Source organism: Lepus europaeus, chromosome 20 (assembly GCF_033115175.1).
Source record: "Lepus europaeus isolate LE1 chromosome 20, mLepTim1.pri, whole genome shotgun sequence".
In the NCBI taxonomy this organism is placed as follows: domain Eukaryota; kingdom Metazoa; phylum Chordata; class Mammalia; order Lagomorpha; family Leporidae; genus Lepus; species Lepus europaeus.
In genome coordinates, this window is record NC_084846.1 from 7015394 (window position 1) to 7029553 (window position 14160).

The 14160-nt window shown below is 70.6% G+C and overlaps 1 protein-coding gene across 4 annotated transcripts in view; it reads left to right on the forward strand.

Annotated features, from left to right (window-relative positions):
* UNC13A (unc-13 homolog A) overlaps positions 1-12745 on the forward strand; it is a 37164-nt gene extending 24419 nt beyond the window's left edge. The window contains exons 27-44 of one of the 4 annotated variants that reach the window (XM_062178050.1): positions 46-131; positions 667-793; positions 1314-1410; positions 1586-1729; positions 2208-2291; positions 2698-2775; positions 3087-3175; positions 3502-3654; positions 4087-4210; positions 5180-5185; positions 6460-6498; positions 7014-7043; positions 7993-8049; positions 8326-8406; positions 8616-8763; positions 11082-11174; positions 12137-12296; positions 12445-12745. In XM_062178050.1, coding sequence (XP_062034034.1) covers positions 46-131; positions 667-793; positions 1314-1410; positions 1586-1729; positions 2208-2291; positions 2698-2775; positions 3087-3175; positions 3502-3654; positions 4087-4210; positions 5180-5185; positions 6460-6498; positions 7014-7043; positions 7993-8049; positions 8326-8406; positions 8616-8763; positions 11082-11174; positions 12137-12296; positions 12445-12745 — 1897 coding nt within the window. The remainder of the gene's footprint in view (positions 1-45; positions 132-666; positions 794-1313; positions 1411-1585; positions 1730-2207; positions 2292-2697; positions 2776-3086; positions 3176-3501; positions 3655-4086; positions 4211-5179; positions 5186-6459; positions 6499-7013; positions 7044-7992; positions 8050-8325; positions 8407-8615; positions 8764-11081; positions 11175-12136; positions 12297-12444) is intronic. The other 3 variants (XM_062178048.1, XM_062178049.1, XM_062178051.1) reach the window with 3 other exon arrangements.
* Positions 12746-14160: the final 1415 nt, after the last annotated feature.

The following is a 14160-nucleotide window of genomic DNA, read 5'->3' on the forward strand; positions in this document are numbered from 1 at the left end:
AGCCGCCTGCACCATCCGACTTTTGTCGCCCCCGACCTCTGCCAGGTTCCCGCAGGAGCTGAACGTGGGTAAAATCAGTGCCGAGGTGATGTGGAACCTGTTTGCCCAAGACATGAAGTACGCCATGGAGGGTGAGGCCCCACCTACCTCGGGCCTGGCTGCAGAGCCTCAGAGCTCCTCCCAGGCTGCGGGCGGCATGCTGGGCTTGCACCCTTGGCCCTCGATGGCCCTGGGCGGGGATGAGGCGGGACCACCGCGAGGGTGAGGCTGGAGGCAGGGCGGGGCTGGGGTGCGGGGCTGGGCTGGGACTGGAGGCGGGGCAGGGCGGGATGTGGGGCAGGGCCGGGTCAGAGGTGGGGCCACGGCCTTGTTTGGGACCAGGGTCGGGTGCAGGGTGGGGCCAGGGGCGGGGTGCGGGTGGGGCAGGGCTAGGGCCGCAGTGGGATTGGATGTGGGGCCAGGGTGGGGCTGGGCTGCGAGTGGGCCGGGGTGTAGGGCGAGGCCATGGCTGGGGCTGGGTGGGGCTGGGGCGGGGCCGGGGCGGGGCTATGGCGGGCAGGGGCAGGCCAGGGTGGGCCAGGGTGCAGGGCAGGGCGGAGCCTCTCCTCAGAGACCCGACTGTGGCCGATGCTCTGGCCGAGCCGCCCTCTCTTCCACCCCGCCCAGAGCACGACAAGCATCGCCTGTGCAAGAGCGCGGACTACATGAACCTGCACTTCAAGGTCAAGTGGCTGTACAACGAGTACGTGGCCGAGCTGCCCGCATTCCAGGACCGCGTGCCCGAGTACCCGGCGTGAGTACCGCGGCGCGGGCCGCACCTGCCAGCGCACGGAGACCGGCGACCTGGCTGGGGGGCGCGGGGACGGCTGCGGGTGTCGCCGGGGGGTCGATTCCTGGGCCCCGCCCCCCGCAGATACCGAAGTCCACGGGTGCGCAGGTTTCTCGATAGCGTTAATTAATTAGTCTCCCTGACTTCCAGCGCCTGAGCCGACGGGGGCGCTGTGTGCGTGACGCTGGGTTCTCTAGGGAATCAACCCCCACCATGCGCCTGGCCAGGACGAAGGCACCTCCCCCCGCAAAGAGTTCTAGTCCACGCTGGCTGGATCCGCGGAGAGGGTGCCGCTCAGGCACAGGAAGCGAGACCCCAAAGAATAAACCCGCTTCTCACGGGCGGTCATGCAAACCAGGGCTCCCGCCAGTCCTGCCCCGGCGCTGTGTGCCCGTTTCCCGGGAGGAGCAGCCGAGGCCCTGCGGGGGGCGGGTAGGGGAGCGAGCCCCAGGGCCGGGGTCACCCTGGCCGCACTCCGTTCCAGGTGGTTCGAGCCCTTCGTCATCCAGTGGTTGGACGAGAATGAGGAGGTGTCCCGGGATTTCCTGCACGGCGCCCTGGAGCGGGACAAGAAAGACGGGGTGAGGACTCGGCGGGGCGCGGCTGCCCCTCGGCTGCCCCCTAGCGGCGGTGGCGGCCGCGGCAGGGAGGGGCCGCTGAGCTCTGGCCTGGGCGGGGGTGGGGGGACCGGGCACATCCCCTGCCCCTGCCCTCGCCGCCAGAGGCTGACCCCGCTCCCTGGCCCGCGCCCCGCAGTTCCAGCAAACCTCGGAGCACGCGCTGTTCTCCTGCTCCGTGGTGGACGTGTTCTCCCAGCTCAACCAGAGCTTCGAGATCATCAAGAAACTCGAGTGCCCCGACCCCCAGATCGTGGGCCACTACATGAGGCGCTTCGCCAAGGTGCGGGGCGTGGCCGGCGACGTCATCGAGGGCGGGGCGGGACTGGGGGGATGTCGCCGAGGCTTGGGTTCAGGTTAGACCTGGGGTTACGGTGGAGGGCGGGCTGACGTCAGAGTGGGCGTGGATGACGTCACTGAGCGGAGGGCAGGGCGGAGTCGAGGCTGGGGGTGGGCGGGTTCCGGGTTGAGCTTTGGCCTGGCGCTGGGGATTTCTGTAGGCTGAGGCCGGGTCCGGCGTGAGTCTGCGGTGCGGGGGCCTTGGGTGGGGCTTGGAGTCCACGGTGCTCTGCTGGGTGACCCTCGGGCCCCTCGTGCGGGAGCTGACAGTGGACGGGGACCGGAAGGGCCGAGGCAGGATCTGGGTTAACCCGCGGCCGACACTGCGCTTCCTCTGCCCCTGGGGGTAACGGCCCTGGGCGGGGTCGAGGTTCATCCCGGGCCTCCCGCGGCCCCGCCCCTCACCCCCGTGTCGCCCCCAGACCATCAGCAACGTGCTCCTGCAGTACGCCGACATCATCTCCAAGGACTTCGCCTCCTACTGCTCCAAGGAGAAGGAGAAAGTGGTGACCTGCGGGGCCCCGCCCCAGATACAGACCCCGCCCCCAAGCCCTAGACCCGCCCCCGCCCCGCCTGGCCTGGGCCCTTACCCCTGGCCTGAGTCTGCCTCCGACCGTGGGGCCTCAGTCAGCGCGTCCTAGGGCAGGGGTGCGGCTGTGCGTGGTGCGCCTGCGCCGGCCGGGGTGCGTGTGCATGCATGGGGGTGCGTATCGGGCCGCACACTGTGCCAGTGTGCGTGTCTGGGGGTGCATGTTGGGCCGTGCACCCAGACGCTATATCCCATTCTCCCGTGTCACATGAGACCCCTGGTCACCCAGACCAGATCCTGAAGCCCTCCCGGGGGGCCCTGGTGGTGGGAGGGGGCGGAGCCCCTCATGGACGCCCTGGGCCTGACCCCGCCCTGCCCCCCAGCCCTGCATCCTCATGAACAACACCCAGCAGCTGCGCGTGCAGCTGGAGAAGATGTTCGAGGCCATGGGAGGGAAGGAGGTGAGGCAGGCGGGGGTGGGGCTCGGGGAGGGTGGGGCTGGAGGAGGGCGGGCGGGGGCGGGGCGGGGGCAGGTCGGGAGGAGAGTGGGGTAGAGCCGGGGCTGGACGGAGGGCAGGGCTGGATGGGGTCGGGGCTGGAGGAGGGCGGGGCAGGTCCAGGGCTGGAGGGAGGTCACGGCCCCAGCTGCCCACCCAGGGCTCACTCTCAGGCCCCGGGATGGAGGCCAGCTTTCAACGCCAGGCAGCAGCAGCACCGGCTGCGCCTCAGTTTCCCCTCCAGCCCCCGTCCCGCCGGTCCTCTCCCTCCTCAGCTGGACGCCGAGGCCAGCGACATCCTGAAAGAGCTGCAGGTGAAGCTCAACAATGTCCTGGACGAGCTCAGCCACGTGTTCGCCACCAGGTAGGGGGCGGAGCCTGAGGGGGGCCGCCCTGCCCCGCCCCGCCCCTCCCAGCCCTGTCCCGCCTGGCTCAGCCACGCCCTTCCCCACCCGGCCACGCCCAGGCCACGCCCATCCCAGCCCTGCCCCACCCGGCCCAGCCACACCTTGCCCCATCCCGCCCCCAGACCCACCCTGGGTCCTCTCCACCCCACCAGACCTGCCCCCAGACCCGGCCCCTGGGTCTGACCTGAGCCTCCCCTCCGCCCTGGGCTCCGTCTGACCTGAGCCCACCCGGCCCCGCCCCCTCCGCCCCGCCCCTCTATCTGACCTGAGCCTCCCCGCCCAGCTTCCAGCCGCACATCGAGCAGTGCGTGAAGCAGATGGGGGACATCCTGGGCCAGGTCAAGGGCACGGGCAACGTGCCGGCCAGCGCCTGCAGCAGCGTGGCCCAGGACGCCGACAACGTGCTGCAGCCCATCATGGACCTGCTGGACAGCAAGTGAGCGCGAGGGGAGGGGCGGGACCGGGGCCAAGCTGCAGGGGCCAGGGCGGGGTGGGGTGGAGGCGGTGCGGGCCCGCCGGGATCCGGGGCGGGGCGGGGGCATTCAGGGCAGGGCTGGGGTGGGATGGGGAGGGGTGGTGCAGGGCCGCCTGGACCCAGGGCGGGGCCGGGGCGGGGCTGTGGGGACACTAGGCGGGGCTGCGGGGGCTGGGGCGGTGCCAGGGGGACCCAGGGTGGATGGGGGCTTCCAGGGCGGGGCTGGGGTGGGGCCGGAGCGGGGCCTTGGGGACCCTTGGTAGGGCTGGTGAGGGGCTGCTGGGGGCTGGGGCGGGGCCGGGGCGAGGTCGTGGGAACTCAGGGCGGGGCAGGGCGGGGCCTGTTGCGGGGCTGCCCGGACCCTCTCTCCAGCCTGCCCCTGCCCGCCCCCAGCCTGACCCTCTTCGCGAAGATCTGCGAGAAGACAGTGTTGAAGCGGGTGCTGAAGGAGCTGTGGAAGCTGGTCATGAACACCATGGAGAAGACCATCGTCCTGCCGCCGCTCGCCGACCAGACGGTGGGCCGGGCGGGCGGGGGCAGACAGGGGGCTGGGCGGGCTGGGGCGTGGGAGGGGGCCAGGGCGGGCAGGGGGCCGGGCGGGGGGCCTGGGGTAGGGGCTGGGGGCTGGGGGAGCCCGGGGCTGGGGGAGCAGGGCTGGAGGGACTGGGGGGGCAGGGGCTGGGGGAGCCCAGGGCAGAGTGGCCAGGGCCTGGGGGTGGGGGCTGGGAGAGCCCCAGGGCAGGGCTGGGGCGGGGGGGAGCCCCGGGGTGCAGGAGACTTGGGGGAGCCCTCAGGGCAAAGGGGACTTGGGGAGCCTCCCTGGGGGAGCCCCCAGGGCAGAAAGGATGGGGGACCTCCCTGGGGGAGCCGAGTCCTTGGTGCCCAGAGCCTAGGGAAGGGACCAGCGCTCAGAGAGGCTCCAGGGCCACCCAAAGGTCACAGAAGTCACCCAAGGTCAGAGAGGTCACACATGGTCGAAGGTTATCGAAGGTCACACGGGGGCTAGTTGAGATTGTCCCAAGGACAAAGAGGTCAAGTGAAAGTCTGGAATCAAAGGACCCCCGAGGTTGCCGTGGGTTGAGGGGTCTATGCTGAGGTCACGCAGAATACAGGGGTCAGCTTGGGTCAAGGCCGTCCTCGGGTCACAGAGGTCATAGGGGTCAGCGGACTTGACCAGGGTGTTGGGGGTTGTCCAAGGAGGGAAAACGCTGGGGAAGTCCGAGCTCCCAGGGGTCAGCCAGGGGTCATGGAGGTTGTCTAGGAGAAGTCAAGGGTCATCGAGAACCCATGTCGCCTTTGGCGTCCCTGTCTGGGCGCCCTGAGTGGCTGGGGAGGACCAACCGCGGTGGGCTGAGCGCAGGGTGGGGGACTTCCCTGGTGGGCGGGGCTCCCTCGCCCTCTGGCCGCCCCCACCCCCACCTTCCCAGGAGACTCACGGTGCCTTGTTCCCCCTCCCCCGCCGCTCCGCCCCCACTGCGGCTGACAGATGATCGTAAGTAGCAGCCCGTCTGTGCGTCTGTCTGTCCATCCGTCCGTCCGCTCTGTGTCTGGACTCCAGCCCAGCGTGTGGCTGCACCCCTCCCCCTCCCCAGTGGCTCCCGACCTCTCTCCCCCCTAGATGTGCCTGTGTCTGTGTGGGGCGGGGCTCGCGTCGGGGGCGGGGTTCGGGAGGGAGGCCACGCACACAGACCGTCCCCCGCCCCCACTCTGCGGTCCCCCTTTGGCCTGCGCGGGAACCCCGCCAGGATACGTGGTCCGGCTCCACGCTGGGAAGAGGCTCAGAGCCTCTTCGGGATCCGAGCTCTTAGAGCGTCCATCTCCCGCCCAAGGCCGGCCCCTGCCGGCTGGGCCCCGACTAGGCACACCCCCGAGGTCCCCGGTGCCCACACCCCCCTCCCGCCTGCAGACCCCATGGAGTCCAGCCACGCCCTGGGGCCGGGCATGGGGCGGGGGAGCTGGTCCGATGGCTTCGGCGTGGGCAGCCTCGGTCGCTCTATCTCCGTGGCCTTGGGCAGTCACCGGGCCTCGGCGTCCGATCAGGGTCCGAGCTCCACGCGGGCTTGGGGCGCCGGGCGGGCGGGAGGAGCCCGAGGCAGTGCCCGCTGCCCGCAAGCACAGGGCAAGCGCAGCCCCAGACCGCTGGTGGCCTCCCGCCGGCGGACCCCGCCCTGCCGGAGACTCGGGGGCTGCAGCCGGGGTCTCTCGCGGTCCCCCCCGCCCGCCGCGGCCAGCGAGGCCTTCACACACCGGCTGCCCCAGCCCAGCCTCGGGCGCTGGACGCGTTGTTCCCACGCTGAGCGGCAGTGGGCAGAATCTCAGGGTCCCCCTGCCCAGGACCTGCGGGAAGCAGGATTTGAACTCAGGTCCGCTGGATTGGAGGCCTGGGTGCTGCCTGTTGGCACAGAGCCAAGAGCCCGGTGTACAATAAATACGAACGAGTTCTGTTTCTGCACGATCAACGCCCCTCCCACCCCTCCCCTCCCCCTCCCTCTGTCTCCCTCCTCCTTCCCTCTCTCTCCCTCTCTCTCCCTCTCTCTCTCCCTCTCTCCCTCTCTCTCTCCCTCTCTCTCCCTCTCTCTCTCCCTCTCTCCCTCTCTCTCTCTCTCAACCCCTCCCCATCCATCTCTGACTCACGCCTGTCCGAGTCCGCCTCCGAGGCCCCCCCTTCCATGCAGCCCCGCCCCCAGCCCCCCTGGCGTTCTCCACGACCACGCCCCAGCACCCCGGGCCGGCCGCGTCAATCACCCTGTGACGTTGTCTCTGCAGGGCACGCTCTTGAGAAAGCATGGCAAGGGATTAGAGAAGGTAATGGCCTGGCCTGGCTGTGGCCCGGGCTCGGCTCTCCGGACGTGCGTGCGTGTGCGCGTGTGCACCTGTGTGCGTGCGTGCGCACCTGTGTATGTGTGTGTGCGTGCGTGTGTGCGCGTGTGCAGGAAGCTCAGCGGGGGTCGCGGAGGTCCGAGGAGAGGCGATTGTGCAGGGAGAAGGGCGCGCAGTCGACGTGCCCAGCGCCACATGGGTGTGGGTGCACCCGCGTGTCCTGCACATGCGTGTCCGTGCCTCCTCGAGCAGGCGTGGGGTGGGTCTTGGCAGTGCGGGGGCGCACGTGTAGCTTAGCGTGTGAGTTCTGTGTTTCTGACCCGCCCACGCGTGTCTGTGTCGGAGGAGCCGAGCACTTCCTGCTCCTGCGTCTCCCGCGGGGTGCACCCCGCTGGGCGGGCGGGGGTGGGGCCGGCAGAGGGCCCCGCACGGAGGAGGGGCGCGCGTGAGTGTCCAGGGGCGGCGGCCCCCCCGTGACCCCCGCCTGGTTCTCTCCACAGGGCAGGGGGAAGCCGCTGAGCCACTCAGACGTAAGGCCGCGCGCTCGCTGTCTGGCTCCCTCCCCGCCCCGCCTCTGTGGTCCGCGCGCCGTGACCTTGTCTGTGGATCTCTGTTTCTTGTTTTGTCCGTCTGGCTTGCTCCCCGGGCCGGGGAGGGGCGGTGGGGTGGGGTGGAGCAGGCAGGGCAGAGAGGGCGCCCCCGCGCCGGGCTGCAGCCGGGTGCAGCGGGGGAGACTGAGGCCCGGCCAGGTGGCCCACAGGGCGACTGCGAGTGACCTCGGGGGTCACGGGGTAGTGCTAGGAGGGGCTGGGGGTGGAGGGACACAGGCGGGAGGCCTGCAGGGACTCAGGGTGGTGCCCGCGTCCCAGCTGACGCCCCGCCCCCACTTAGCCCCACCCACCAAATCTTCCTTAACACAGCCCCGCCCCTCGCGTGGCCCCACCCCCGGGCCCCAGACTCACTCAGGCCTCACCAGTCCTCGTACCTGCGTCCCCTGGGCGGAGTGGAGGCCCCGGGACAGATGGGACTGTGCCTGGGTTGCCCCCTTGGTGCGGGGGGGCCGAGACCCTGCGCCCCAGTGCCAATGCCTCGGACGCTGGGCAGACCCAGCTGGGTCACGGCTGAGCCCGGGGTGAACGGGCTTCCCGCAGGCCAGAAGAGGGAACCAGGCTCAGAGAGGCTGAGTGACTTGCTCAGGGACACATGGCAGAGCCGAGATTCGAACCCAGGCCCGGCCGGCTTCTCGGAGCCTGAGCCGCGCCGCCATCTTGCCGGCGTCTGTTTTTGGGGGGACAATGGAGGACAGAGGTCAGGGCCCCCCACTCCCTCCTCTACAGAACCATCCCCGAGCCCCCAGCCCTGCCCAGGGGCTCCTCCCACCTGCTGCCCCCCCAGCCCAGGACCTGCCCTCAGCTCTCTGAGGTCTCCGGGGAGACCCCTCCCCACCCTCACCCCTGCTGTGCCCGTTGTCACCTGCAGGGGACGCAGATGATATTCAACGCCGCCAAGGAGCTGGGGCAACTCTCCAAACTGAAGGTGAGGCCGGGATGGGGCCGCAGGGGCGCCTCGTGGGGGCAGGGTCCCGCCGGGAGACAGATCCCCGGTCGCTGCCACTTGCTGGCTTCAGCACCGGGTCTGTGTTGGAAAGATGCCTGTGGTCAGCTTCAGGTACAACTGGGTCAAGGCGCAGCCCGTCTATTCCAGACACGCACAGCGCACCTGCTGGGCGCCGACCCCAGGGCTGGGTGCCGACCCCAGGCACGAGACCCCCCGGGGAGGTCCTGAAGGCGAGGCCTCTCCCTCACCCCCCAGGACCACATGGTGCGGGAAGAAGCCAAGAGCCTGACGCCCAAGCAGTGCGCGGTTGTGGAGCTGGCCCTGGACACGATCAAGGTGAGAGAGGCCGCCTGGGCAGTGCGTGGGCGGCGTGGATGTGGCCCCGGCCCAGGCTTGTCCAGGCTGGCGGGGGGAGTGGGTAGTTGGCTGGACTGGACACGGAGAGGCTTGGCTCTCCGAGGCTGGGCCTGGGATAGGGGCCTGGGGAGCCCATGGCGAGTGGGTTTTGAGGCATGCATAGGAGCTCGCCAGCCATGTCCCCGCAGCAATACTTCCACGCGGGCGGCGTGGGCCTCAAGAAGGCTTTCCTGGAGAAGAGCCCGGACCTGCAGTCGCTGCGCTACGCGCTGTCCCTGTACACGCAGGCCACCGACCTGCTCATCAAGACCTTCGTGCAGACACAGTCGGCCCAGGGTGAGGCGCGCGGCCGCCCGGCCCCTCCGTGACGTCACGGGGGCGGGGACTCTGGGACGACAGCTCGTGGGGCCAGGGCGCCCTACAGCCAAGGGCCAGGAGGTGGGAAAATCGGTGACCTCAGGACGCCAAGGAGTGCCGGCTCCTAGGGGCAGGGACCCGGCGAGTGACTGACAGCTTTGCGGGAGGGGGCGGGAGAGCCAGTGATTGACAGCTAGGGATGCGCTGGACAGCTGGTGTCACGGGGCCGGGACATGATTGGCAGTTCCAGAGGCGGGACCTCTGATGCCATGGGCCCGGGGCGTGGTTGAACCCGCTGGGGGCGGGGCTCAGGGGTGATGGACAGCCCAGCGCCTGGCGCGACCCCGGCCTGGGGGTGCGGGGGGTGCGGGGCGGGGCGGCCGGGGAGGCAGCTCCCGGTCCCAGGTTTTTCTCTCTGTCTTTTGCTTCCGTCTCGCGTCCCTGTCTGAGCGCACACAGAGCAGCGGGGGGCCGGGGGCGGGGGCCGCCGAGGGCCCGCCCCGCCCCGCCCCCGCCGCCCTCAGCGGCCCCGTCTGTCCGTCCGTCCGTCCGTCCGTCAGTCTGCAGCTCACTTTTCTCTCTCTGTCTCTCCTCCCCCGCCACGCACACCCCCGCCCCGCCCCGCCCGCCCCTGCCCACGAGTAGTTCATGGTGGAAAGGGGACTAGGTTTACCCTTAGCGAAGACACTTATCCTGACAAGGGTACGTGCCTCTGCGCCCGCGCCTGGCCGGCCCCGGGCCGAGGGGCGCGAGGGGGGCGGGCGGCTTGCTGGTTCCACGGGGGTCCCGAGGGCGGGGGGCACCGACCCCAGCTCTGCGGGTGCGGGCGGGGCGCGAATGCACCTGCTGGACCTCAGGGTGTGCATCCGCAAAATGGGACGACCGCGGGCCCCCGGGAATTTCTGGGGGAGCCTGGGCCTCCCCTGGGTGGGGTGGGGGCCCTGGATTTCGGGGGGTGGGCAGGAGTGGGCTCGGGACAGAGAGTCCCTTCCCCGTGGAGCCAGCAAACCGCGGAGTAGGGGCGCCCAGCACGGCCCCCTCCCCCCCTCACTAGCTTTGGCCTTGGTCCGACCCCACACCTCCCCCACCACGGTCCCCCCCCGCGCCCCAGTCTGGCCTGGATTGAGCTTTGCTGTGAAGCATTGGCCTGAGGGAGGGGGCGGGAGGCTGAGCATGTGACTGGTGGGGGGGGAGGGAGCCTGAGACGGCCAGGCAGGCGGCCCGGGGCGGGCTGACGGGGAGGGGGCGCGGGGATCCTCTGCCGACCCCCCCCCCGGCCCAGTCACGTCCTGTGCAGCGGGAGGTGACCCGGATGCAGCCCTGAGCACCCCGGGTCCTCCACCCACACCTCCGACTTCCCCTCCTCCCTCCCCGCCATGCATGGGGTGCTCCAGGAGTGGGGGGCTGCCTGGGGGGGCTGGGGTGGGGCCTGGCAGAGTGCTGGCGGTCCCAGGTCCACACTGAGTCACCGGTGGGGGCCGCTGGACCGCAGCTCCGGCAGCAGCACGGGGCGGGGCTACAACAGACCAGGGGGTGCTGTGGCCTCTGGAAGCTGACAGGTTACTGAAGGGATCAGCATCAGGGATAGCTGGATCCAGGAGTCCCTGGGGGCGGGCTCTCCCCTCGGTGGGCAGAGACAGCGGTGAGTCTACTGACCACAGCCTAAGTCCCAGGGCCAGCTCCTATTGGCCCAGCTCAGGTCACATGGCCAGCACTGACCAATCCCTGCAGCCCTGGGCAGGGAAGCAGACTTCCCTAACAACCATAACCTAAGTCCCAGGGCCAGTTCCTATTGGCCCAGCTCAGGTCACATGGCCAGCGCCGACCAATCCCTGTGGCCCTGGGAGGGGAAGCAGACTCTACCCTATTAGTCACAGCCTAAGTCTCAGGGCCAGCTCCTATTGGCTCAGCTCAAGTCACATGGCCAGCCCCAACCAATCCCTGCAGCCCTGGGCGAGGAATCCCGGATGGGATGGTGGCGCTGAGCCTCGAGGTCCCAGCGAAGGGGCAGTGGGAAACTGAGACCCTGTAGGGTCTCCCGCGCCTGGGGAGGGAGGTCGGGGTCCGCCTAGAGACCCCCGGGGAGGAGAGGGTGACAGGTGCGTGGGATGAAAGTCAGAAAGGGACACAGGCACGGCGCTGAGGCAGGTGCACTCGAACCCAGAGCCTCAGGGCCCCCCCCCGGGAACCCCCGGCCCCCGCCCCGTTCCCCGCCGGCAGGGCCGCGGACCTGGTGCCGCCAGCGCGCAGTGGGCGGGGCGGGACGGAGCTCACGCCCAGCCCCGCCCTGCCCCCAGGCTCCGGCGTGGAGGATCCCGTAGGCGAGGTCTCCTTGCACGTGGAGCTCTTCACCCACCCAGGGACTGGGGAGCAGAAGGTCACGGTGAAAGGTGAGGGGCGGGGCTGGGGCTAGGGCGGGGTTGCGCCTCACGTGGGCGGGGCGGGGCTGGGGCAGGGTTGTGCCTCGGGTGGGCGGGTCTGGGGTGGGGCTGGGGAGCAGAAGGTCAGGATGAAAGGTGAGGGGCAGGGCTGGGCGTGGGTGGAGCCTCAGCTGGGTGGAGTGGGGCTGGGGGCTGGGGCGAGGCTGGGGGCACTGGGGCGTGGTTCGCGCCTCATCTGGGCAGGGCTAGGCAAGGCTGGGGGGGACTGGGCGAGGCTCAGCTGGGGGCTGGGCAGGGCTGGGGTGCTGGGGTGGGACTGGACTGGGGGGGTGCTGGGCGGGGCTGGAGCGCTGGGGCAGACCTAGATTGGGTGTGCTGGGGGGCTAGGCGAGGCAGGGCTGGGGCGGGGCTGGGGGCCTGGGGCTGGGCGGAGCAGGGCTGGGGCGGGGATGGGGGCCTGGGGCTGGGCTGGGAGTCTGGGCGAGGCTGGGCGTGGGTCGCGCCTCCACTGCGAGTCCCTGGAGCCGATCAGCGGCGGCTCCGCCTTCAGGCACGGCTGGATCCAGGAGCCAGGCCCGCTGCATCCAGCTCGCAGCTGTGCCCCCAGGTGTTGGCCGACGGAGAAGTACTTTTCCTACAGAAGCCGTCTCGAGAGCGGCCAGCCTGAAGCCGAGCATCCCAGCTGCGCGCTCAGGGCCGTACTTTGGCCCTTCGTGGGTTTTTGTCCTCCGTGGGGTCTTAAACACTCAAACCCCTCCGCCCCGCGCGGCTTCATCCGGACCCTGGCTGCCCCGACCCTGGAGTGGCCGCGTGACTTCCCCTCTCACCTCATTGGCCAGAGCTCAGTCACGTGTACTCATGGGCCCTGCTGCTGGGGCCTTGTGGGAAATGTAGTTTTTAACCTCAGCGCCTCGGGGGTCCCGGGCGGCCCCGCGCGCTCCCTCACGGTCTGTCCCCCGCCCCCCACCCAGTGGTGGCTGCCAATGACCTCAAGTGGCACACGTCCGGCATCTTCCGGCCGTTCATCGAGGTCAACATCATCGGGCCGCAGCTCAGCGACAAGAAGCGCAAGTTCGCGACCAAGTCCAAGAACAACAGCTGGGCCCCCAAGTACAACGAGAGCTTCCAGTTGTGAGTGGGGAGGGGGCGGGGCTATCAGTGTGGGCGGGGCCTCGCTGTGTGGGCGGGGCCTCGCTGTGTGGGCGGGGCCGGGCGGGGCGGGGCGGCGTGGGCGCGGCTCGGACGGGGCTCTCGGCCTCACGCCCCCGCCGCCCCGCAGCACGCTGAGCGCCGACGCGGGCCCCGAGTGCTACGAGCTGCAGGTGTGCGTCAAGGACTACTGCTTCGCGCGCGAGGACCGCACGGTGGGCCTGGCCGTGCTGCAGCTGCGCGAGCTGGCCCAGCGCGGGAGCGCCGCCTGCTGGCTGCCGCTGGGCCGCCGCATCCACATGGACGACACGGGCCTCACGGTGCTGCGCATCCTCTCGCAGCGCAGCAGCGACGAGGTGGCCAAGGAGTTCGTCAAGCTCAAGTCGGACACGCGCTCGGCCGAGGAGGGCGGCGCCGCGCCTGCGCCCTAGGGCGGGGCGGGTTGGGCGGCAGGGCGCCTGCTCGGAGAGGGGCGGGCTGCAGGGCGCCTGCGTGGAGAGCGGAGACGGGACGTCCGCCCCTAGGTGCGCGCATGCGCAGAAAGCGAGCAAGCATGCCCCCTGGAATGGGCGCCTGCTCATGGGCCACTGTGAGTGGGCAACGCCCCGCCCTCTCGGGAGGCCACGCCCCTCACCCGAGGCCACGCCCCAGCGTCTGGGGGCAGGAACCTTAGGTGCCGGGATGGGAGGAGGCCTCGCCCCTACGGAGAAGGCGAGATTCCCGGCCCCGCCTCCTGTCCCCCGGAAAAGCCATAGCGGGTCCCCAAGTCCCCGGGGCCCGGGACCCATTGCCAAGTCGGGAACGCAGCTCCTAGGCTGGGGGCTGGCTCCCGGGAGCGCCCCCTCCCCCAGGTGGTCCGCGGGCCGTGGGGACCCGGATGCGGGGGGGGGGCGGAGGGAGGGGTTTAGGCCCACCCCAGGCTCCTCTGATGTTTGCAAAAACTACACGTGGGCCAGGGGCAGAGCGGGACTTCCAAAGCACACGCGCCCTTGGGTGCCAAACACTCGCGGGGGCGGCTCCGGGGCTCCCCTGCACCCCCGCCCCCCACGGGGCAGGGCTTGCCTCCCCCCCTCCCCGGCACACCCAGTCCTCACAGCGCGGGAGCGTTACTCGCTCTTTGCACCGACAGCCAAGCGGGGGCTTGGGCTGGGGTCGGAGGCCCGGCCGCGGCGCCCCATTGCTGCTATCTCCTTCCCCGGGTGGGGGTCCCGGGCCTGCCCTCCCAACTCCGGCTGCCAGGCGAGACCCCTGCCTCACGCCTTCCTGGGGGCCGGGGGCGCCTGGCGTCGCTGGACCTCCCTCAGAGAGAGAGATCGAGGACTCGGGGATCTGGGGTCGCTGGGCGGACCCTGCCCCCTGCCCAGGGCCCCCGGGCGGGGAAGAACGGGAAGGGACCAGGAATGCTAGGGGTGTGTGTGCGCCTGCGCGCGGGTGCACCTGCGCGTCCGTGTGAGGCGAGGCTGGGCGGCCAGGTACAGTTGCCTCAGTCGCACACTGATCCAGGGCTTGGTCTGGCTTCCTGCCGTGTGGGCGTCCCCTCGGCTCGGGCCGGGTTGAGTGATAGCAGTGTGGACACGGGTTAGAATGCAGGGCCAAGGCGGAGCCTGGATTCTCCGTCCGAGGGACGGGAGTGGGAGCGCAAGTTTGGAATCCTATTTTCCAGAATATTCCTTGGGAGTCTTTTCAGCCAATCCTCCAAGAGCAGGTGTGTGCGTGCGTGAGTGGCGGGTACCCCAAGACTGACCCCGGGACCGAGGAGGGCCAGGGCTTTCCCCGCAGGCCCCAGCAGGTGGACGTGAGCCCAGCCAAGGGCGGGGGAGGGGGACCCCGCTGGATTCCCGCCGGC